Source organism: Ixodes scapularis, unplaced genomic scaffold (assembly GCF_016920785.2).
Source record: "Ixodes scapularis isolate PalLabHiFi unplaced genomic scaffold, ASM1692078v2 PGA_scaffold1__304_contigs__length_218370807, whole genome shotgun sequence".
Taxonomy (NCBI): Eukaryota; Metazoa; Arthropoda; class Arachnida; order Ixodida; family Ixodidae; genus Ixodes; species Ixodes scapularis.
The window spans coordinates 195954911-195981005 of record NW_024609846.1 but is presented as its reverse complement, the minus strand read 5'-3'; the positions used below and the strand labels follow the sequence as shown (position 1 = coordinate 195981005).

At 50.6% G+C, this 26095-nt stretch overlaps 1 protein-coding gene across 1 annotated transcript; it reads left to right on the top strand.

Annotated features, from left to right (window-relative positions):
* Positions 1–1412: 1412 nt before the first annotated feature.
* Positions 1413–20211, top strand: LOC120845797. Its single transcript, XM_040217343.3, has 5 exons — positions 1413–1838; positions 2074–2304; positions 4953–5317; positions 16580–17575; positions 19275–20211. Exons 1-5 carry the CDS (start codon positions 1413–1415, stop codon positions 20209–20211), a joined length of 2955 nt encoding a protein of 984 aa, XP_040073277.3.
* Positions 20212–26095: the final 5884 nt, after the last annotated feature.

Below are 26095 nucleotides of genomic sequence, written 5' to 3'. Positions count from 1 at the left end.
CGTTATGTTTACGCTGCCTGGTACTTGACCGTAAATTTTACGGTCCATTTTTTTACAGCGTATGTTTAACCAATTAGGCCATCAAAATATTTTCTTACGTCCAAAACAGTTCAGTGCTTGAGCCAGGGAAAGCAGACGAGCTATAGACCATATGCAAAAAGAAGCGCCATTTAGTGTATCATGATGAATTATTAAATTTCCTGCATATTGGAGGGTTCCCGTACCGATAGTTTCGCCCGAGAGACAATGAACTTAGTAAAGTGAGAGTCGTAGAACTAAAATATGATCACCTGCTGCAAGTTCAGTACAAAGCCTTCGCAGAACGTCTTCAATAAATGCCGTTCACTGACCTTGAGTGACGAGTCTTACCACCTCGTTGCTGACAATTCCTTTTCCAGAATTTCGCGGCAGTCTTTGTTTTCTTCCTTGAACCGAAACTGGACAGCACTCCCTTGAGTGCACAAACAAATTATCCGAATATCATACCGAATATTATAGTTAAATGCAGATGCGCCTCTTCCACAACTATACTCCGTTTTACCTTATGTTGTACCGCAGCGAAGGCTAGAAGCGCGAGCTCATAGCGTTGACAGTTTCCCTTAATGCACGAGAGCTTGTGCCGCCGAGATCTGCCTGAGAGCAAGGAGCTCGCGCTCGTAGCCTTTTCTGCGGTACATCATAAGGCGAAACAGAGTATAAAAGATGTAAAAAAAAAAAAACAAAAAGGCGGCTCTTACTGGCATGATGATGATAGCTGGCAAGAATTTTGCATATGGCCTATACTGGTCCTGAACGAATTGGGGAAGGTTCTAATACCCTTGTTACACGGGGGCACTGACCGCAGTTATGCCGAGACACAGGCTCAATACTTGCGGACAACATTCTGCGGCTATGCAGTCAAAGCTATGGGCGAACGTGCGCTCGAGCATCTTGAGCACCCATCGAAGCAGTGCACGCGCGCTCTTCACTTCTTCTGAAATAGCTGTCCGAGAGTATAGTGTGGTAACTGTGGTGCCACGTAACAGCAGTTAAAGCTGATTTAACCGCGATAAGTTGACGAGCTAGGCTTGCTCAAAACGGTTAAGGGGTTAAATCACGTCTAATTATCAATCTGAATAAGACATCCGGCCTCTATCCCTTTCTGTTCGATAAAATACATTTTGAAAGAACGAGTCATGACTTTACGTGGAGGTTGAGGACCCCGAGGCTGTTCAGAGGCTTTGAATTTGGCTATTTTAGGCAGTGTTGAGTAGGGGCGCCTAAACGGTTCTCACTTTGACTGCTGCAAGCTATCTTTGAGTGGTAACGCACTCATTATCAGCAGCCGAAGACGTGCTGGCTGTGCGCGTGCCCGTGCGTTCCACTCCGCCATTCGTCGGGGCATTCAGGGACCGATATAACCGACCTGCCAGATGCTGCAGGCCGAGGAGACCCTGGCTGCCCGCATGCACGACAACTTGCAGCAAATCGAGGTGGGGCACTCCCAGAACCAAGAAAGGATCAAGGAGCAGCAGTGGGAGGTGGCGCTGCTGATGAAGGAGAGGGACGACCTCTCTGTCTTGTTGGCGACTTTCAACAACGCCAACAAGGAGTTCCAGCAGACTCGTATCTTGGAGCAACGGCGCAAGCGCATCAAGGAGCTGGATGAACGCGTTGCGAAGCTGCGAAAGAAAGTCCAGGAGCAGGCCACGGTGATCGGGCCGAAGGAAGAAGAACGAGATGTTAGGAAACTCAAGGAAGAAATCCTGGAGATGAAGAAGACGCGCGTGCGGCTAATGCGCCAGCTCAAGAAAGAGTCGGAGCAGCACCGCCGGGCCCAAAGGGAGCACGACCGCGAGGTGAGCACCCTGCGGCTGCGCGAGCATCAGCGGGTGGCACAGGCGGCGCGGCAAGAGCGCCAGAGTGGCCTCAAGATCAGTGCACTGCAACGGAGCATGGAGGACGCGCTGGTGGACAAGTCGCGACTGGAGGCGGCACTGCAGAGGCAGGAGATCGACGCCGGCAAGACGGACCCCCTGGGGGAAATGGCCCCTCGCATCTAGGGCACAGTTGAGCAGGAGCTCGCTTTTTCAGTGCGCAAACGATCGGAGCAGTTGCGGACTGAACCGCCAGGCGCGCAACGCCAACACAACACCACTCGTGAAGGTGCAGTCGAAGCTCCTGGAGGCTGAGGCCAAGCTCCGGGAGCTTCAAGAACGCAAGGAACGGGCGATCAAGGGACTAGAGTTGCAGCTACTGGTCACTAAAAAGGAGAACCGAGATCGAATGCTGTGCCTACTGAAGCACTTCACGAGTACGTCCTGGGTAAGACCCCCACACTGGAGGCCTCCCTCGTCGAGAGGCTCAAGTTGCAGGAAAAAAAAATCTCTCGGCTACAGGCCGTCCATAAAGAACTTGAAAAAAACAACCAAAGAAGCTGAGCAACTTAAGAATGAGCTTAAGCATGCCAGAAGACCTGTGCTGGGGGTTGACTACTCCGTCAAGACAGATAATCCTGCCAATCCCAAGAGGGTCGTGCCAGTAGCCACGAGCGACCTCCTCTTTGGAGACAGTCTCGATGTCTCGGCAACGGCGAGGACGACCCGGACTGTTCCGGGAGTCAGACACTCCATCAGACGAGCCACGCGTCCTTTTTTTATCGTTCCCCATCTGAGGGTTTACAAGTTGTCTACTAGAGGAACTCTCATTAAAGAGATGAGTCGAAACTTATAAAATACCTTTCTTGTTCAGATACAAGTTAAAAATAATGAACTATATCTGCTAATGACAATCGCACGCCCGTTTTCAAACGGATGGTCTAACCCTAGTCGAACGCCGAAAGTTCGACCTAAAAATCCAATTCGACAAAAGTTTGCGAAGTGGCGATTAGGATTTTCGCGAAGTTTTGTTGAACCGGATATATAGGTCGAAACCCCCCCCCCCCCCCCCCCCCCCCCCCCCCCCCCCCCCTACACTTTTCGGGGTTGCACCCTGCAAACTTTCAACCAGATTCGGCCGGTTCGACTTTGTGGACAGTGTGGCCAGACCTTGTCTAGGTTTGGAGAATTATTTTTTTTTATGCAAAGGTTTTTTTTAGTCTTATGAACAGTTGCAATTAAAATGCACTAATTGTAATCACTGAAGAAGTTATTAACTTAATTTTTTGTACTGAATTAACCGAAATAGCCAATCAGTGCTGCCCTTAATTCATCCCTTAGCCATCAACACCCAATCCAAAACCAACTGGCCAGCCTGTCGCGCATGCGCATAACAGTCGAACCTGAGTCGAACCTGTGTCGAACTTTTCACAAGAAGGTCGAAAAAGTCGAACCTGATCGAAGTCGACCCTCGACCGGTTCGCGACACCCCTAGTGGCAATAGGGAGTTTTTCAACAGCGCACTCTAAAGCTTTGCGTACGCAAAGAATAGCTTCGTCGCCACTGCGCATGCGCCGAACGCTAACCACGTTTTGCGCTTTGCGTGCACTCTTTTATCGTACGATATTTTTCGGAAATTTCGTGCGTACGCAAAGAGTCTGGGGTGCGCATTTTCGGCACCGATTTGTAGTCCAGGGGGCGCGGCCAATGACGACAAGGACGTTCAAATTTTATTTGGTGTTCTTCGACGTAAACACGTTTTATTTTGGATGCCGCCGACTGCATTTTCAAACGTCGGTCGGTCGGCGAGTGTTTGCGCGTGGTCGGGTGCTCGGCAGCTCGGTGTACTCGTTGGTGTGTGTCACGGTGGTGTGTGTCGACGTGCCGCCTGTGCTCGTCGCGTATCACTTGCCGACATCCAGAAACGGTGTTTTCCAATTTCGTTCGCCCGGTGCCGTCGGTCACTCCTGTTGTAAAAGAAGAGTCGTAGTGACTACAGTATCGTCCGACGGCCCTTTTGCAGAGCGTTCAAGTGCCGCCCGACGGTACTCCTCCGACGGTACTCTGTGTTGAGTGCTGTTCGAAAGTCGTATAAAACGAATTGTCCAAACGAGATTTTCGAAAATACGCTGTGCAAAAGAGGTGTACAGCTCTATTAAAATGACATGAATGTTGCTGTAACTACCATGCAATAAAGAAAAAAAAATGTTGTAGCGTAGCTTAGCGATTCTGTTTCCTGCTGCCGATAGCGACAGTCGCAGAATGACTAGCTCCTCCGGAGCGGCGATAACAGCCCTTGACGGCCGCGGTAGTATGTCTTTTGCCACCGTACTTTCTACGGAAGAATACAGGATCGTACTGCCACCAGTACCTACCGCTGCAACCTGCGTCAACACTGTCCTGCTGCATTGTGACCTCAAGGGGCGTCCATACGGGATTGAAGACTTCCGCCAGGAACTGAAGCGCACCGCTATTTTGTCTGATATCGTCTCGTTGGGCGCATATCAGATGAATCATGTGTGGCTGGCTACCCTTCGGACGCAAGAGGCCAGGGAGCGCCTGGTGAACTTGGGGGAGCTGACCATCAACAACCTACGGTGCGTCGTCATCGACCCCTGCTCCACCGAGGTGCGGCTTCGGGTTCACTGGGTCCCCTACCACGTCCCCGACGAAGCGGTGAGCGAGCTCTTTGAGCCATATGGGAAAATGGGCGAAGTATGTCGCGAAAAGTGGCGTGTCGAGGGATTCCAGGGCATCGAATCGACGACGCGCATAGTACGCATGACGCTAAAGAACGGTGTCACGCCGGACAGCATGCCACACCAGTTGAGGCTTCAGGGAGGCAACGTCCTCATCGTGATCCCCGGACACGCGCCCGTCTGCCTTCATTGTAAGCGCACCGGTCACATAAGACGCAACTGCCCCTCGCCAAAGTGTTCGGTGTGCTATCGTTTTGGTCAGCACGGCGACGAGTGTGTCAAGACTTACGCCGGCGACACCGGTGGAGCCGTGACGGACGACCTTTCACCCTTGACCATGGAAACAGAGGAGGCAGAGCGGGCTGTCCAAGGACTGGGACACGTCGTTCAACTGCAGCCTGATGAGCAGCAGGGGCTCCGCGTCGGAGACGCCACACTCCCACAAGTCATCGTGGCGAAAGATGCGGCCGGGACGGCTCACGTCGCTTCTATGCAAAGTCCAGGTCCTTCTCCCTCTGTGGCGACGTCGTCCATGGGCGTCAAGGTTTCATCTACGGCCTGTTCCGTGACGACCAATAACACTCCCAAAGGCAACGAGGACATGGACGAGACGACGGACTCCATCAAGTGGGGCCTCGAAGAGGCGGACCCGACGACGGGGATGACCCCCAACCCCAACCCGTGGGTAGGGGTGGGCAAGCGCGTTCGGCACAAGGCGGAACATAACGTTCCCCCAGACGACCGACGACCCCACGACAGCAAGTAAGGCGGTAACGCCTGGTATCAGGGACTCCTTTGCGAGGCTAAAGCAAGTGCTACACCACGCCCTGCATGATCTGTACGCCCGGCACAGCCATCAAAGTCGCAACGCTAAATGTTCGAGGACTAGACACGCGCAGAAAACAGTACCAAGTACAGCGTCTGCTCATCAAAGAGAGACCCGATTTCTTAGCGGTGCAGGAGACTAATACCCCTGTCAGACGGGCTAGTTTAGTCACTACAAGCGAGTGCACTTCGCCCTTAGTGTCATTTCTATAGTGTGCCACACGGCTCCTTCCTGAGGAACACACTTGGCTCGGAGTGAGTTTGACGAACTCACTTCGCTCAATCGGGTGCGTGGCATCAATAGGTGTGTTTCAACAGTAAAACATAACACAGAAACCAAAAGTGTGGCGTAAGTTTTATTCTATAAAGAAACAGAAATTCGTGAAAGAGAGGACATGTAGAAAAGTAGCATTGCAAAAAATGGTGGGGTGGACTTGGAGTTTAGGCTAACAAACAAATTGGTCGTTAGTTGTTTATACAGCAGGAGTTTAGTCTGCCAGAACATGGCGACATTGTTACCCTCTGTAGATGAGCAATTTAGCCAGTGCGGTACAATCGCTAGCCTGGGGTCTTTAACGCGCACCACGCAGTAGCGATACACGACCGCACGCCGGTACGATGCTCATCCAGATCGAAACGGGCAGGGGTGGGGCTCGAACCCAGGATCCCTGGGTTCTGCAGCGCGAGCTTTCGCTCCACGTGCGTCGAACTGGGTGTGCGCTTTAGCCCACTCGGCCACCGATTCCTTTTTTTTCTTTCTTTATTACCGGGAAAAAGAACACACTCATAGGCACACTAGAACATAGGAACAAATGGCCCGCCTTGCATGGCAAGCGTCCTGGGGTTTAAATTTTTCGCATGGTTACGAGTACTTCAATTTGCGGAAGCCACTCGGGAACACTTTCACGAGCCTTGACGAGTTCAAGAAAAGAAATAATGCTCTCACGGAAGTACTCCTGTGCTTCTCGTGCGTCACTGTCAGCGTGGCGCACGGCCAACTCGGCCACCGATCCCCCTTTGGAGTTTAGGCTGATCTGAACCAAGATTAGCGCAGCGTGAATTGATAAAAGACGACGACAAAGTCAGTCATTCAATGGCTATCTTAGCAGAGAATGATGGAGCCTACATTTATTTCAGTATGGAACTATTCGAGACAACAGGATAATTATGACCTATACTCCGCGACAACTTTTCTTGGCAATGCAGTTGAAGGTACAGGCTCGCGTCCCCTCTCCCATTTTGAGTGTACGCAGGCTCTCCTCCTCTCCCATTTCCGGGGAGAGGAGGAGAGCCCGCGCACATTCAAAATGGGAGAGGGGACGCGAGCCTGTACCTTCCACTGCATGGCCAAGAAAAGTTGTCGCGAAGTATAATTAGGCAGTTTCAGGGCCTCCTCGTAGACTTCCATGGAACGAAGCAGAACGCCAAAGTTGGATATGCTTCGTTCTTTATCTTGGCTTGCGAGGATCGATGAGATTTATCCAATTGGCATAAAAATCATTCATTAATGTAACGTTGTTTTATAGCACAGCTCCTAGGAACTCGTTTCTGAGTTGAGCGGCGTCGGCGTAACCGCGCGTTGCATTAAGGGCTGTTTCCCAAAATCACGTCACGTGTGACGTCACGAGGGAAACATTTCTCGCTAAATTTCGCGGTAAAAGGTTTTGCTAAGCTTGGTGGAAAATTTTTCTGCTAAATTTAGTGGGCAAATTTTACCCGTGTGACGTCACGCGACGTCACATTTAAAATTTCAGGTGACGTGTCATGTGACGTCACACGTCAATTCAGCGGGAAAATTTCCTGGCTTAATTTGGCGGGAAATTTAGCGAAAGTTTTACGCTAAGTGGGATGCTAACAAGAGAGGAGGATAGGAGGGTACGGAGGGGGAGCAGCTGGCATACCCTCCTTTTCGTACCCTTCCCCCCTCCTCCTCAAGAGCTGTGCTCCAATTCGGCTTTACAGAGAATTGTAAACGTCTAATTTTTTAACGTGTCTTTATTAAGGGGTAGCGGTGGTCGAGTGGGCTAGCCCCCCCCAGATCGGAGTACGTGGAGAAAAAGCTCGCGCTGGAGAACCCACTGATCCTGAGCTCAATCCCCAGCCCTGCCCGAAGAACACACTACCAATGAAGTGAGTTCGGGGAGCACACTACGCTCGCTCCGTTAGACCAAGTGTGTAATCTCGATAGCAGTGTTCACGGAGTAAAAATAATAGAAGAAATTAACGCTGCGTAAAATTAGTATTATTTTGATAGGAGTAATATTAGATGCGCACTTGTTTTTTATTGGCAGGAAAGTAGTTCACCGTAGAAAAACAAGCGGCTAATTTAGTTTAAAGCCTTGGCTCCTGCGCAACGGCCAGCGACGGCCGGGAGGCACCTGCAAGACTCCACCAGGAATCTCAAGGTGGCAGGAGAGACGCGAAAGGCTTGCTTGAAATGGAACTCGCCCAAATGAGGCAAGGTGTCTTCGAACCACAGTTCGTTCCTCTGGAAAGTCCACCGTTCTTGACTGATCACGGGTAGGTTGTCGGTCATGAGAGCGGGCGGCTATGGTGAAGGCATTGGCCTGCAGCTGCTTATCGATGTCACTTGAAATTCTTGCCTGTGCGTCGGCATCCAGGTCCAGCTGCCTCTCATCTGAAAGGCGTCGCGCTCTCACGGAGAAAAGTGCCCCAACCACGCGCGTCCACTGTCCAACATCGCGGATATCGCCCTCCACCTCGTCGTCCACACACTCCATGATGTTTCGTTGTGGCGAGTGGCGAGTGGCCGAGTGGGCTCGCGCACACTGGCTCGGAGCACGCGGAGCGAAAGCTCGCGCTGCAGAACCCAGAAATCCTGGGTTCAATCCCTACCCCTTCTCGTTTCTATCTCGATGAGTATCGTACCGGCGTGTGGACGTGTATCACTGGCTTGTAATGGCTGATCCTAATTATCAAATTGGATTTAAATTTGGATTAAAGCTCGTGACTTAGCGCAACAATGTGTGGTAACGTGTTTCTAATAAGTCGCTGAAGGTATTTATGAAAAAATGCGTATGCACTGTAATATTTTGCGTGCCCATTGCTTACCCATCGTCGTTGCCATCATTTTGGAGTGACACTAAATTTTCCCGTGTAGCACCAACACACTTGGAGTGGGAAAGAAGACGACAGCCTGGCGTCTTGGATAGCTAGGTTCGACATTGTACATGTACCTTTTTTTAGTACACGGAAGTGACGTCATCACGTCTGATTGGTTGGAAACAAAAGTGACGTAATTTCCCTAGAAAAATGTGGGCGGAGTCGGCTATCGGACGTGACGACAAAATGACGTTTCGTTTTGTACCGAGTACGTTTCAAAAGGTACTTGCTCGGAACTAGGTGTCATTGGCAGCATGTTTTCGGCGGTGAGGCGTCGCCGTCTCGTCAATTCGACTTTTTCTTTAATAGAGCTTTTTTTTTCGCCCGAAAGGCTGTATCGGGAACACCGCGATGCATTCGAGCTCCCGGAGAAGATCTTTCGGAAGCAATACCGCCTGCCCAAGATCGTGGTGCGGTGGTTGTGCGACGAACTTCGCGAGGAACCGGAGGTGAGGAGAGTGCGTACCTCGTGGACGGTCATGACTGTGGAGCTTCAAGTGTTGTGTGCGCTGCGCTTCTACGGCACGGGGAGCTTCCAAGGGATGGTGGCGAGCGACGAACACGTAGCGCGGGACCAAAAGACAGTCAGAGTTGCGGTCCGCACCGTGTCCGTCGCTATCGTGCGTCGTCTCGGGGTCCAGCGTGGCTGGATCAACTTCCCCGAGACGCCGAGCGAGAGGTTCGACGCGGAGAAGGGCTTCAGGCTGCTCGGCAGGATACCCGGCGTCATCGGTTGCGTGGACGGGACCATGGTCTCCATCGTCGGCCCTTCCAAGAACGACCTTACCGTCACGAAGGCGGCGTACTGGTGCCGCAAGTACTTCTACGCCCTCAACGTGATGGTGGTAAGTACACTCATGTTACGTTGTCAAAACACGCCCCAAATCTGTAGAGAAAAAAAAAAAAAACGTATTGCCGATACGGTTTAAGTATGCCGTTTTATGACTGCGGGCTGTGGGGTCTCACGACTGCGCGAGCGTGTGCTCTACATAGCATGTGAGCCGTGAGACGCTTCTCCCAAAAATAATACTTGTCTGTTAAAGCTTCCGTAAAAAACAAAAACAAAAAAAAAACGTTATTTTTGTTTCAAGGTAGTTAGTTGTACCTTGCATCCAGGAAGGTGTGTTGACATGCATGTGTCGGACAAAATAACTTAAAAGGTTCTGAAATTACGACTGCTTTGTGAACCATAAGTACAATCTATTACTTGTGGATTCAGGAAATTACATGTCAATATCTCTCGCACTTTCAGCTGTGTGACGCCGACTGCCGGATAATGTGCATCGACCCACGGTATCTCGGGTCGGTGCACGACTCCTTCGTGTGGCAATTTTCCTGGCTCCGAAACCAACTCGAGCAAGGAGGTGCCACGCGACGGCCGGTTCCTGCTTGGTGAGCATACTAAATTCATTCCTTACGCACACGGTGGCTCCCACTGCTTGAAAGCCACAGTACCACACGTACTGTGCTTGTTGTGAGGCACACAGACACAGTTGCTGGAACTCCTTGAAGTGAGACAACACCTAAAGTTTGGCCATTAATCTCTGTTTATGTCCACATAACTCTCACACTCTGCAGGCTACGAAAGCCACACTACACCTATCTCACGACAGTGATAGACTATGCAAGGCATGCGACCGCAGTGCGAGTCGCTGTCCGGTTCGGCCCACTCACTGTTACTGTCTGCCTGTACCCGCTTGCTGGTTGGTTTTTGCATGAAGTTGGAGCTCTTTCGCTGATACGTGGGGGCTCGCCTGGTCGCTTTGACGGTCGTCAGTTTGTACGGAATGGGATCAATTCCTCCTTGGCCACTTGGGGCTCGCCAAATCTGTCCTCGGGTCGTCTCTGTCCCACACACTGGATTCTTTTCCCTGACCCTTCTTCTTCGGTCTGCCTATATAGCTCCTCCTATTAGACCCTCCGTGTCCCAACAGGACCTGACTCCTTTCCAATCTAACCACCCCCTCTCTTTTCCCCATCTCCAACTCCACCGAGGATTAGGAAAGAGGTTCGTCGAACTGGCGCCTTATCCCCTTGCTTGCCAAAGACAAGGCCAGCGTGTTCTGCTCTGCCCGTGCCTAAGGTCACGGCCACACTCCCAAAAGCAACAGAGCTTTTATCTGTCGGATGCAAGGGCCTAATAATGCACATGCATACAACACAGCACCCCTAAGGAATCGTGCACACATCCCATACAACCCACCAGGAAAACACATAGTTACATGAAATAACAGGGAGTTTGCAGGCAAGCTGGTGCTAATTAATCATAATGTAAACTGATACTGTAGTGCAGAAATATTAACACACTTTTAAGTCACACTTAAGTTACATTATAATTGACATAGTTGCACACAGCTGTTTTCTTGCCTTTTATTTTAAAAAGTAAAGAATGTAATATGTTCCATCCTCTACATGTGCAGGTGACAGCGGCTACCCCTTGGAGCCTTGGCTCATCACCCCTGTCCCCGGGAACCACGCGACCTCCACCGCTTGCGGCCGGTTTAATAAGGCGCATTCCTCGATCAGGTCTGTTGTGGAGCGCTGCATCGGGCTGTTGAAAAACAGATTCCGGTGTCTGCAAAGGCACCGGGCTCTGTATTACCACCCTTCAACAGCCACCGCCATTATTTCGGCATGTGCAGTGCTCCACAACATCTGCCTTGCATCGAGCGAGCCAGAACCGGAGTCAGACTCCGACCCTGAAGAGTCAAGTTGTAGTCTGAGCCGAGCTCGGACGGTTCTGAGCCGAGCTCGGAGAGGTCAGCGTCGGCTCCCGAGAGGCTGGCTCCTGCCGGCCCTCCGGTCGGCCTTCCGGTCGGCCTCTCGGACAGGGGGAAGGCTCTGAGGCAGCGCCTTGTCGCCCGGTTCGGAACCCGCCGCAGACGTGCCCGTGCGGAGCGCCACACGCAAGGAGTCCGCCTCCACGACGGTAGTCCCGACCACCAGGGACACCGTCGGGAAGCCCCTCAGCGCCCTCGCCGCGGTGGTGCCCAGCATGGACGCTGCCAGCGACAGGGAACCTCTCGCCACCACGACTGAGGTCCTGACCACCAAGGACCCCGTCACATCCTTGCCCTCAGTGAAGCCCTCCCCGTGGAAGCCGTAAAGTGCACACTTCGCTTCCTGCTCCACAGTCATGGCCGTCCACAAGCTACATACTCTCTTCAGCTCCTACACCTTGTGAAGTTCGTCGCACAGCCAGCGTGCTGCCTCCGGATACGTGTCGAGTGCATCGCGGTGAAATCGATACAGCCTTTTTTTTTTATTTTTCTGAGCAGAAGGCACGAGACGCAGTCGACAGTGACAGAAAAGGTTCGGAGGTTTAGTTGCCAGACCAACAGGTCATCTGGATTGCCCCTGCAAAGAACTCAGAAGTAATTTAGACTACCTCTAGAAAGAAATGCTTGCTTTTGCAGAGATTGCTTTCTTAGTTGCTGATTGAACCAAGGATATTGTTGTCATGGACATTGTTTCATTTTACAAATGCTTCAAAGCGTCTTGCCTTCTGCTCCATTTTATTATCTCTTTTATGGTACTTCATCAAAGTTAGGTGATTGTGTTATCTCAAGACAGTGCACATGTAGTTTGTTTTGAAAATTGCTTTATTTATTAAAGAAAAACCTCTGACTTCATGAATAAAAGTGTGATAACATGGAATGTAATATTTCATTCTTGGAAGTAAAACTGAGCATCGACTGGAACCATGTAAGCTATTGGGCAATCTTAAGTATATATCACAGATATCTTGTGGAACACTCTGGTCTTATTTGAGCACAATAGTTAAATTTCGAAAGGAAAAAAAAATATATATATTCTCTGAGTAGCATACCACCATATAAACACTGGACCACTTTGAAAGAATTATCACAGATGTTGCGCCAAACATTCTTATTTGAGCACAGCAATAGCAAGTTCTCGAAAGATAAAAAAATTGTTTTTGACTAAAGCAGCCGTCACTCGCGCGCTCCCCGTTGGTTCCGCCGACCCCTCCGCTGCCCCCGGCACACCCGTATCCTCGTGGTTCGACATTTTGGTTTGAAGAAGGCGCGTAGCGCACTTCCCGCATAATATTGGAACAACTTTCTCTCCAATTAATTCTTAAATGTATTTCAAAAGGGTACAAAAAAGCGGTTTTTTTTTAACAACGCCCAAACGGTTTTGATTGTTTTTCAATACTTTTACCTGTACTAGAACAGATGCGACGGCCAGCGACGCACAGGATTGGTTGCCGTTCCTTCGCTAAACGCAGGAACTGCTCCCCGCGTCGTAGTAAATCCTACCCCGTATCCCGCGCGTAGGGACGCCTCAGGGAATGCGTAGCTACTTCCGCTCGTCGGTGGTTGGCTCCGGACGTCGCTGAAACGGGTGACGGGTGTCAAGTTTGCGATGACGTAGCGGCGTCAAAGTGGGCAGAGCCGCCACGTGAGTGTTGCTAGGATACGCCCCTCCTTTGCATTACGTCACTTCCATGTACCTTTTCTCAAATGTCCAACCTAGCGATCCAATCATTTCGTGTTCCGAATATTTAGCCCCGACACCTGGCTTTCGAGTTTCACCTATTGAATTATTCGTGCAGATCGTGGTTTTGAGGCTTCCAGCTCCCGTTTCACATCATATCATCGGTTGTATGTCTTAATTTTTCGGATTACCAGCGATCTACAGTTCCAAGGCTTCGGTAGCCCCGTTAAGCCTTGCGTCGTCAGCGCCTGACGCCTGACTTCAGAAACCCGCCCAGCAATGGATGCCACCGAACTGGAACCGACGGCCTCGACATGCGTAGGCACGTCGGTTGCTGAAGCTACCTTCGACACCGAGTCGATGCACTACTCCGATGAATTTCACCAGGCAGAAGACCCGAACGAGGGGTGGATCACGCCCCGCAAGTCCAGGAACCAACGCACCCTGCCGCGCCAGGTAAATGAGCTCCATGCGGTGGTGGTGCCAATTCCGCATAGCCTGCAACTCTAGACATCAAACGGTACGATCTCCTCCCTTTCTTCCTGGCCGCAGCCTCCCTGCCACCTCACGCTAGTGAAGAGGTAAATATCGACGTCCGCCTCCAACAAAGAGTCATACTCCTTAAAACCGCCTTTGAAAGTTCAGCACGTCGCCTCAGCCAAACTAAACGCATTCGTGTCAGGAATCAGCTCCATGAAATCAGCCCCTACCTAGCCGCCCCGATAAATTCCTGCAAAGGGGTCATCCACGGTGTAGAAGCGGGACTCACAACCAATGACCTCATGCACTCTCTTGAAAGCTTTCAAACCACCATTACCACCGCACGCATGATGGGGGACACTGAGTCAGTCCTTATCAGGTTCGAAGGAGCCAACGTCCCCCGCACCATCCTCTTTCGCCGGGCAACCTACCGGTGTCACCCACACCGCCCACGTGCCCTGAGATGTGAGAAGTGCCGTATGTACGGCCACCGGACCTTTAATTGCCCAGAGAGCCCAACATTTTGGAGATGCCCCACATGCGCCGCGCAAATACCTCACCAACAAGCCTCTCACGCTTGCTCCCCTCGGTGCTACCACTGCGGGGGTGAACACTCTTCCTTCGACTCGACTTGCCCGGTCCAGCGCCAAAAAGATCAAGCCAGCATGAAGGCGGCATACGAACATCGTGTGCATCTCCGAAAAACCCTTCCGCGTAATATGCAAAAGCCCCCAGCTTACCCCGTGCAGACTGCGAACAAAAAGCAATCGGCGGCTCAACACAAGACGGAGCTGAGTTCCTCAAACCCATATCAACCACCATCCTTAAACAAGTACCATCTAGAGGCACAAGCGCAACTGAAAGCATCACTCCGCAACTCGCAAAAACCGACAGAATCGCAAACCCGTAAGGGAATGTTACCTGCAACGGCCACCTGGTGGCACGCCTCTGCGGGCTTCTCAACGACTCCACGTTCACCGTCATCCCAGACTGAAGACTTACCACAACAACGGTCACTTCTGCACCCTGCCGACCTAACAACATCTCAACCAAAGTCTGACATAGTCTCCCAAGAACCGAAGACCACACGAGCAAACCTCACAGAACCAGCACCATCGCCGCCATCGATAGGTGCTCCTGCTCCATCACTTACTCCCTCTCCCTGCAAGCGTTCACCTGCACTCACTTCGCTTACTCCCCCCGTCTATGATTCTCCTAACTACCAACGACACATGGAGCATGAACTCATAATGTTAAAAGAACGACTAACCCCATGTGAAGAACAAATCGCCCAACTCACAGAACGTATAGCCAACATCGAAACACTAGTGTCCAACATATTAGGCACAGTAAACCCTCTCGTATCCCGCATTGAAGAACTAACAAAGGCGGTAGCATCCCTCGAAAAAGCTGTCGGTATGCTCTCTGCATCACCCATACCCATGGAAGCAACATCCCAATCTCTTAAAAGACCCCTTTCTCCTGAATCCACTGAACACCCCTGTTCCCTTCAAAGGGCACACCCTCCTGCCCCCTCCTCAGTCACGACCTCATAATGGTAGAAAATTCCCAGTTCCAAGTCATCCAGTGGAACTGCCGGAACATCAAAACAAACCGCACTCCCCTTCATCAATGGCTCCTTACCCTAGATTCTCTTCCCCATATTCTACTACTCCAGGAGACACGCTATGCAGTTAACATACCAGGATACCGAGCTTTGCATGGCCATCCAAACGAGGCCCCTTTAGTTTCCACATTCATAAGACGGGATATCCAGTATGAACCACTGATCATCCCTACATCTCTCAGACAAAATGTAGTGGCATGTGCTTACTATCCCTTCCCTAAACACAGACCTATATGCTTCCTCAACCTATATAATCCCCCCACAGAGCACCGCCTATTCAAATCACTTTTCGACTTTGCTGCAGAGTTGATACCTAATTACGAGGTACTCCTGGGCGGTGATTTTAATGCCCCAAATGTCAGCTGGGGTTACCTATCCACACTTCGCCCAGGGCGACTTCTGCAATCGTACATTTCACAGCGCCAGTTCACTGTCTTAAATACTCCCGACATGCCAACCCGACAAGGCACACGCCAGCAACACTGTACCACCCCAGATCTCACACTATACCACGGCAGAAACTCGAGTGTCTGGGTTCATACTCAAGAGAGACTTCTAAGTGACCACTTCATTCTCTCAATATCACTCAGCATCTCTAGCCGCTCACGGAAAATATCAGTCAAAAATACAAACTGGGATAAATTTCGCAGCATCCTTGTTTCACCCGGGCAGCAATCAGGCTCTTACGAGACCTGGATATGCGCCATCAAACAAGCCCGAACACAAGCCACAAAAATAGAAAACACCACAGCCCCGGCGATACGGCCAGACCCACATCTAGTGCGCCTCTGGAGACGTCGTAACCGTATCTTAAGATGCATTAGCCAGCAACCCCACAATCAACAACTCCGAGAACGTTTACAACACCTAGATGCAGACATTACTACACACTGCAGCACTCTCGACATCTCGAACTGGAACAGAGTATGTGATCAGATAAACGGTACCCTCCACCAAAAGACCGCATGGCATCTCCTCCGTTCACTTCTAGGGCCTCAGCCACCTCCCGCTCCCACGCTAGACAAACACTTAGCTTTACAAGGTAGCACAGACCTTATCCAAGCCTTACAGAACCTATACATCCCTCCAGCATTGACCTCAAACTACCCCTCCTACTCGGGCCCTGAAAACCCGACTTTAGACAGCCCTTTCACACTAGCAGACTTAGACTTGGCCCTAGCAAAAAACTCACGAAAATCAGCCCCAGGAGAAGATACCATCACGTACTGCCTCCTCCGTAACCTTCCAGGAGCGAATAAAAAACAGCTCCTGACCTACATAAATGAACATTGGTCGGAGGGTACATACCCAAAGGAATGGAAATCTTCTACTATTATCATGATCCCCAAACCTGGAAAACCCCCATCACTTAATAACCTCCGTCCCATTTCCTTAACCTCTTGCGTGGGCAAGACGATGGAGCGGATGGTCCTCGATCGTTTTCAAGAACATCTTGAAGCCACTGTATTCCTGCCACACACCCAAATCGGCTTTCGTTCCCATGTTTCCACTCAAGACCTATTCCTTTTACTCCAGCACACATTCCTCTCCCCATCTTCCTGTCAGGTGCATGCGCTCGTCACAGTAGACGTTCGCAAAGCATTTGACAACATAAGTCATGATCACATACTCGCTTCAGTTCGAGAAACAGAATGCGGACAAAATTTGTATACCTACATCCAAAACATTCTTAAGGACCGCACTGCATGCTTTCGTATAGGGGGCGAGTTGTCCCAACCATTCTCACTCACACGAGGTACACCTCAAGGGGCTGTCCTCTCCCCTACTCTTTTCAATCTGGGTATGGCCCAGCTAGCTCGCTGCCTGCAGCAGATACCCCACCTTTCCCACATATTTTATTCTGATGACCTCACCCTCTGGTGCACTCACGGATCACCAGGGGAAGTTGAATCTACTCTTCAGAAAGGTCTAGACACCATAACTGTGTTCCTAACCCAAGCAGGGCTGAAACCGGCCCCAGAAAAATCGGAATTACTCCTGCTGTCTCAAACCCAGTATCAGCGCTCTGTAAACCATCTCATTTCTCTCTATTTAGACCATCAGACCATCCCGCGAGTATCCTTATGCAAGGTCCTCGGCATCCATCTCCACGATCGATCAAATCAGGCTAACATCACTCCGGCGATAAACACGTGCCACTCGATAACACATCTTGTCCGCAGAGTCGTGCAAAGACGTGCGGGCCTCAATGAAAAACAAGCGAGTCAATTGGTTCATGCATTGGCTCTTAGTAAAATTCTTTATTCGGTTCCATATTTCACGCTCACACGACAGCAACTTAATAAACTCAGCTCTGCATTAAGCACTCTGTACAAGGCCTCCCTTAACCTTCCAATCCATACCTCAACGCAAAGACTCTACGAGACTGGCCTATTCCTTCCCCTCTCCTCACTCCTACACCTCCATCGTGACCGACAGCTAGCCCGCCTCTCGGGGTCACATCAAGGGCGCTGGATCCTAGAACAAGCTGGACTCTCACCAATTGATTTTAGAGCGCAGCTCTTAGGGGCCCGTTCCCGGCTTGAGCGGCGTCGCCGTCGCCGTCGCCGTCGCCGTCGCCGTCGCCGTCGGCGTCACCAAGGTCATCCCAAGGTCACGTGACCCCTCCAGGTCACGTGACCCCTCCCAAGGTCATCTCAAGGTCACGTGACCCCACGTCTCCCAAGGTCACGTGACCCCTCGAGGTCACGTGACCCCTCCCAAGGTCATCTCAAGGTCACGTGACCCCAAGACCCCACGTGACCCTTTGAAGGTCACGTGACCCCCAAGTCACGTGACCCCTCTGAGGTCACGTGACCCCCGAGGTCACGTGGTCTCCTGCCCAAGGTCACGTGACCCCTCCCATGGTCATCTCAAGGTCACGTGACCCCAAGGTGACCCCTACGTGACCCCCAGGTCACGTGACCCCCAGGTCACGTGACCCCTCTGAGGTCACGTGACCCCTCTGAGGTCACGTGACCCCTCTGAGGTCACGTGACCCCCCGAGGTCACGTGACCCCCCTCCCCGAAGTCACGTGACACCCCCCCCCCGAGGTCACGTGACCGCCCCCCCGGAGCATATTAAAGAATAAGGGGAGGAGGAGGGGTCTACCCTCCCCTCAGTACCCTTCACTCCTCCTCCTCAAGAGCTGCGCTCCAATTCGGCGTTACAGGGATTTGTAAACGGCTTTCACTTTTAGAGCGCAGCTCTTAGGGGCCCGTTTCCGGCTTGAGCGGCGTCGGCGTCGCCGTCGCCGTTGGCGTCGCCGTCGGCGTAACCGCGCGGTGCATCATGGGAAATGTCCCATAATGCACCGCGCGAGCCCCCCACCGGGGTCACGTGACCCCCTCCTCGAGGTCACGTGACCCCCTCCTCGAGGTCACGTGACCCCCGCCGATGTCGCGTGACCCCCCGATGACGTCATCGTCACTGATGACGACACCGGCATCCACATCGTCATCGTCATCATCACTGATGACGTCACCGGCATCCACATCGTCATCGTCATCATCACTGATGACGTCACCGGCATCCACATCGTCATCGTCATCATCACTGATGACGTCACCGGCATCCACATCGTCATCGTCATCATCACTGATGACGTCACCGGCATCCACATCGTCATCGTCATCATCACTGATGACGTCACCGGCATCCACATCGTCATCGTCATCATCACTGATGACGTCACCGGCATCCGCATCGTCATCGTCATCATCACTGATGACGTCACCGGCATCCACATCGTCATCGTCATCATCACTGATGACGTCACCGGCATCCGCATCGTCATCGTCATCATCACTGATGACGTTACCGACATCCGCATCGTCATCGTCATCATCACCGATGACGTCATCAGTGACGTCACTGATGTCGTCACCGGCATCCGTATCGTCATCGTCATCATCACTGATGACGTCATCAGCGACGTCACTGATGACGTCACCGACATTCGCATCGTCATCATCACTGGTGAAGTCATCAGTGACGTCACTAATGACGTCATTGGTACCCGCATCGTCGTCACTGATGACGTCATCAGTGACGTCAGTGATGACATCATCGGCATTGGGGGTCACGTGACCCCCAAGGTCACGTGACCCCCCCTGGTTAGTTTAACCCCCCCCCAGTGCCCTTCCCTTCTCCTCAAGAGCTGCGCTCTAATTCGGCGTTACAGGGAGTTGTAAGCTGCTTTCATTTTTTTACTTGCACTTACCCGCTTTGCCATTGCCCTCTAATCTGCGTTTCGCTCTTCTGCCCCGCCGCATGACTCCGGGCCTGGACGACGGTCGCAGAGATGCTCAGGCCTTGCATCATAATCCACCATTTCAGACACAGACGGTAGCCTATACCGACGCTTCCATCTTGGACACCGGCACGGCTGCGTACGCAATCTACATACCTAAACATTCCTTACCTATTCTTCACACGTGCGGTCCATACAGCGACCCCCCGTCAATCACTACGTTAGAACTTGTCCCCATTATCCATGCCATCATATCATTCTCCCAATTGCCGCGCACGTCCGCTTACACTGTCTACTCTGATTCTATGGCTGCTATACGCTCCTTGCAACAGAGACAAATTCCTGCCGATCTTCGAGAGGACCTTGAAATGGCCCTACACTCTCTCTCCTCATCCTCGGTCACGATTCGATGGGTCCCTGGTCATGCAGGGATAGCAGGTAATGCGCTGGTACATCAGCTCGCCCGCGAATTTCACAGCCGGGCACCTGCAATCCCCTGGCTAAGCCCCCCGACCAATGACGAGGCAGCAGAGTACAAAAAAACACTCAAGTTACATTACAAACAGATCCGTATATCTCATGAACTTCTACCTCGACCACATCCACAGCTTAGTGTCGCGCAGACCCACATTCTCCGTAAAATCCAGACAAACACACTCGTCACACCTGCTCGCCTTTACCTCTTCCGCTATCGATCAGACCCTTCCTGTCCCAACTGCCCAGCTCCCTATGCCAATCAAGAACATTGTCTCCTTCATTGCCCGGTCGCCTACACCACCTCATTTCTTCTTAACCCCCCACCACCCTCCTGGAGTGCATGGTTGGCGTCGCCGCAACTGGAAGATCAGCTCGCCCTGGTACTTCAGGCGGAGGATATCTTGGGTACTTAATCTGTGCTCTAATTAAAGTGATTTTCTCTCTCTCTCTCTTGGAGTGTGTTTCGACGGGTTGAAGTGCACTCGCTTGTAGTGACACTAAACTAGCCCGTCTGACAGGGGTATAAGATGGCTGAGGAAGAGCAGGTAGCGACCGCGCTAAAGCCTTTTTTAACATCTTACGAAGTTTGTGTCACGCCGGCCGTCGGCGCTTCTGGGGGTTGGTTTTTGTTTTTGAGTAAGTCCCTACCCTTCTCGGAGTTGGCAGTCACCACCGACCAAGTGGAGCGCTTTATTGTGTGCGATTTCTTATTTTCAACAGTCCAATGGCGGTTTATTTGTATATATGCACCCAGTACGGTGAAAGACCGTGCTGCCTTTTTTTACGGCTTGAGCCGTTTTGTAGAATGTGATAGAATAGTCGTATTGTGTGGGGATTTTAACTGTGTTATCCGAACAGCGAACAGATAGCCGTCTCGGCAACGCACAGATAGGAGTGTTACAGTACTAAGTGATTTGATCGATGATTTTGATTTGGTGGACGCCGGAACCGTGAGAAACGAAACGTCGGAGATTCGTTTCACACACTTCCAGGCGTCCTCACACGCGCGATTAGATAGAGTGTACGTGTCGGCTTCTGTTGCAGCCGTGTTAAGAAAGTACCGCGTCATGCCTGTTTATTTTTCGGATCACTGTTTTATTTCGACTACTATAGGAGAAAATGCGTCGCCGAAGCCATTCAACTGGAGGCTCTGGAAGTTTAATGCAAAACTACTCAACGACGAAGCCTTTGTAATGGCGGCAGATAAAGCTTGTGAAGGAGCGAGAGGGGACATTTCTGAGTCGTGGAAGCTCTTTAAGCAAGAGATTAAAATGGTTGCGATGGAAAGGTCCTCTGTCTTAGCTTTTGAGGCTCGCCGTGCTGAGGACAGTTTAACCGCCGATTTAGCGGCCCTGTCGAGAGCCGAGTGTGAGAATCCTCGTACTCGACTTAAAGATTTAGAGGGAGTAAAATAATGTCTGGACGAGTTGCACCGCGAGCGGTTCCGGAGAGCCGTAGTGCGAGCTCGCTCGGAGCTCGCACTACGGCGAGCTCCGTCTAGACGTGCCATGGCCGAGGAGAAGAGGTACGCGCTCCGGAACGAAATAAGGGAAATAGAATATCGGGGGGCGAGCAGCACGAGCCCGGCTGTAATACAGAAGGCCTTCGTGGAACATTGCAGCCAGCTATTTGATAGCCATACCAAAGGGAGGAAAGACCCCGCGTGCGGGAGCCTACTAGAGTATCTTCCCCATTTAGACGCAGACGAGCGGGAGAGGCTCGAAGAACCCATTTCTATAGAGGAGGTGCATTGGGCCATCGACAATTCGCCCAACGCAAAAACGCCGGGGCCAGATGGTATAGGGGCGGAGTTCTACAAAAAGTTCAAAAACTCAGCAGACGTTGTTTTGTTAGGAGTGTTTTCCCAAGCGTACGAACGTAAAACGCTGCCTCATTCTTTCGGGCGAGCGCACACCGTACTTATCCCAAAAAGCGACGACGACGATAAACTACGTAAAGTAACAGGTTATCGGCCGATAACGTTGTGCAACGTCGGCTACAAAATCTTAGCTCGTCGGTTTCAAGGCGTAGCCCGCCAACTGATCGGGGAGCATCAGACCCGCGGGATCCAGGGCCGCTCAATCACAACAAACATTCACGTAGCTCGCACTGTTTTGGAGGCGTGTGATAACGGCAACGGCCAGGCCGCCATGCTTCAAATCGACTTCGATAAAGCATTTGATCGCGTTAAACATCACGTACTCTTTGATGTTTTAGAGCGAGCTATTTTCATTTCATTTCATTTATTATACTCTCAGGGCCCGAAGGCATTACAGAGAGGAGTGGAATTATATACATCAATATAAGGTGAACAATAAAAACAAAACGCAAAAAAACAAAAACAAAACACAAGGTACAGAATCGCTATAGAACATTGTTAAGAACATCAGTTATGGCGGTTTTAAAATCAGCAGCCTCAGCAAGTGAGACTACGGATGCGGGAAGGCGGTTCCAGTCGACGGAGGTCAGAGGTAGGAAGGAGGCATAAAAGGTTGAAGTGATGCAGTAGTGGATTCCCACTTTTAGTGGATGATCGGTGCGCGGCGATATGTATGATGGTTCTGAAAATATTAAGGCTCGAAGTGCTGGGTTAGAGTGATAAATTTTGTGAAATAAGGAGAGGCGAGCTATTTTTCTACGAAAGGAGAGATTGGGCAAATGTAGAGACGCTTTCATGGAGGTGACGCTGGCTGTACGGTGATAGTTAGAAAGTATAAAACGTGCGGAGCGATTTTGAATGGATTCAATGGATGATGCTAGGGATACGCCAGGGTTCCAGATAGAGCTTGCATATTAAAGTTTGGTGCGCACTAAAGTTTTATATAGGAGAAGTTTAAGTGAAACAGGGGCAAGGGAAAAGTTTCTTCTGAGATAGCCTAATAAGCGATTAGCGTTGTTAGTGATATATTCGACATGGATGTTCCAGGAGAGATCGTTAGTTATATGAACACCGAGTTATTTATAGGTTGACACAGAAATCAACGTGGAGTTATTAATACAGTAGGAGGGACAAGTGTTATTTTGACGGGACACTCTCATAGATTTACGTTTAAAGGTGTTAAGTTCCATAAGCCAATTATCGCACCAGTGGTGACGTTGTTAATATCGGTCTGAAGAGCAGATATGTCAGAGTCGTTAATGATTTCCGTATAAATCACACAGTCATCAGCGAATAGGCTAATAGAAGAGGTTACATGCGTGGGAAGATCGTTAATATATATAAGAAATAGAAGTGGACCTAATACAGTTATTTTGGAGGGGGCCAGAATGGGGCGTATAAAGATTGCACAACCCGGCTCATCGTTAACAAGGAGTTAACCGATGTGATAAACGTTCGTTCCTTTGTCAGACAAGGATGTTCCTTGTCACCTTTATTTTTCAATTTTTACCTGGAGCTATTTTGTCTGAGCGTTTTAAACAGTGAACAGCGTAGTGGTTTCCGGCTGGGAAACGTGGAAGTGAAAGTCATGAGCTACGCCGACGACGTAGCTGTTTTTTGTAGCGACAAGAGGAGCGTGAGTGCTGCGGTGACTTTGGTCAATAGGTATTGTGAGGCTACAGGGGCTGCCGTAAATTGGTCAAGGTGTCGAGGCTTATGGTATGGGGCGTGGGCCACGACGCCTTCGGTGTACGAAGGTGTGGGGTGGGACAGCGTACCGTGCGCATACCTTGGCGTGCCTCTTAACGGTTAGCGGGAGAACAAACAATATTGGTCGGGCGTCGCCACCGGCCTCGACTGGCGCGCTTTTTGCTGGAAGAGGCGTGATCTGTCGATTTTTGCTAAAACGATGGTCTGCAACGTGTTTCTGATTTCTAAAGTGTCGTATGTCCTGCAGGCCATTCATTGTGCGCGCGTAAATATACTGAAGTTGCATCGAGTTTTCGCAAAGTTCATCTGGAACTCGTGTTGGGAACCAATGAGACGTGACAATTTGTTTCACCGTCTACGTGATGGTGGGTTGGGGCTGTCGCATTTGTTTGTAAGGCAACTTGTGTCCCGTTTATTCTTTTTGCTCGATCACGAACACCCATTCATACGTACATTTATCCAAGTAAAACTGGCGCCCCATCTTCCCTTCTTCCTTGTATCTTCGTGTGACGGCGAGCCAATGAGACTGGTTGGCTTCCAGAAAGAAGTTGTCGACGCAGTCCTTTTTTTGAATGCGCGTTTTTCTTTAGATTACCTCTCTGTTGTAAGCAAGAAAACACTCAAGCGTGACTTGCTGATCACTTTATTTCCCACCCCAATGTACCGTGCTGTTATGTGTAATGGCGCCCAAGACGTTTTGAAGCGAGTGAAGCGCATGTGCATACCCCCTGCGGCGAAAACTTTCTTTTTTAAATTGCACAGCAACAGTTTACCTGTGAAGGCGTGGCTAAGAGAAAAGGGGTTAGAAATTCCCTGGTCTGTTGACTGTCCTTTATGCAAAGAACCGGAGACCATTGAGCATGTATTTATTTTCTGTTGGGACGCTTTATTTTTTTTGGGATGTCCTCCAACGCACGCTAAAGAAACAGTTTTCCATTAGCCCATTGGGCATGCGTTTTTTGGACGTGAGGAACGGTGACAATGTACCGCATGACATGTTTTTTCTTCTGGGACTTTTCAGCATATGGCATTCGCGTATGGCAGTGAGACATACGGACCCAACTGCGAAGGAAGTTCGGTTTTATTTTTTCAACCTCGTGAAGCGTGTTGAGAGCGTTTTTTCGGCCTGCGAGCCCAAGCCCGAGTGGCTGAGAGTGTGTGGCCCTATTCTCGAGATGCGAGAATTTTAATGTGCGCTGCCAAGTGTGCTGCAGTGCATTTTTATTTGGAATTTGTACCAGCTGCTTTCTTGCAATAAAGAAAAAAAAATGTAGCGTAGCTTAGCGGTTAAGATGTCTGCCTTATACGCAATCGGTCGTAAGTTCGATCCGCAGTGGAGGCTTACTTTTCTTTTTTTCGAACATTTTGTTTTGTTGGGGCATTTGGCGATATTTACGACATTTCTTTTTTACGATTTATTCTTTCTTTATTTGTTTTCCTTCGGGCAGAGCCCGAAAGAAGGACCAGTGCAAAAGGCTAAAAAGAAAAAAAAAAAATGCCTCACGTGGCACCGGTCCCTTACAGCCCACACATAAAAAATAACATGGAAATGCATTACATCTAACAGAGCAGCAGGATACAAACTTTTAGAGAACTGAGGCACACATACATAACACAAATGCAACAATAAAAGCCATGTATATAAGGATAAAAAATCCGTACTGAATGCAAAAAACGGACTATAATCAACAGGAAGGAAAAAGCGAGTCATCTAAGGAACATACAAAGAACAAACATCATTATCGCTCACTTTACGGAAACTGAAGAGTATATACCCACTGAAAAAAAACATTTGTCGATGACAGTGCTAAAAGCGCGAGCTAGTTGCTTCGAATCACGCGGCACGAGCGCTCTTGCAACGGGTGCAGTCATGCCAGTCAAGGCTACCCGCTCGCCGCTTGCACGGCCTTGCGGCTATTCTATGCAAGGGTGATAATCCGTCGCATTACACAGAAGTACAGCTTCAGAAAAATGCGTACGAAATTACTGCGGCTGGGCTCTGTCGCCTCCGGTACAGGTATCTTCATTTGCAACAGGAGTGACGGACGGCACCGGGCTAAGTTTTAAAATGGAGAACGCTTATAGTTTGTTAGAGAAGGTCGTGGTTTGATGTTCGTAAGGACGCGACGAGTACAGGCGGCAACGTCGACAACACGCACCAGCGCGGACACCACCGAGCCGCCGAGCACCCAGCCACACTTACGCCGAGCGAGCAATATTTCAAAATGCAGTCAGCGGCATCCAAAGAAAACGTGTTGTTGACGTCAAAATAACTAAGACTTCAAAATAAAAGCTGATATTTTGACGTCCGTGACGTCATTGGCCACGCCTTTTGGATACCAAATCTCTGCCGAAAATACACAGCCAATAGTCTGCGGTCCTCCAAGGTAGATTCGTAATGAGAAAGAAGTTGACTAAAGCCAAGACGAGCAGAGTTGGCGGCTCTCAGGGCCATGGTTGCGGCCGCTCTGGCGGCGTCGTGAGCGCGACGTCGGCGGCATCGTCGCGACTGCGATTTTCAATATGGGACGACGTTGTACTCGGTTTCGAAAACCCAGGAAGGTGGGCAACGATCACCGGCAACCTGGTGCTTGCGGCGCGCGAACATTTCTCGACGAAGGTACGGTGTGCGAAGGTCAGTACACGAGACCTCTCTTGCCCGGGCAACGCAGGCGGACACGACCGGTCGACCGCTCGCGTAGCATTCT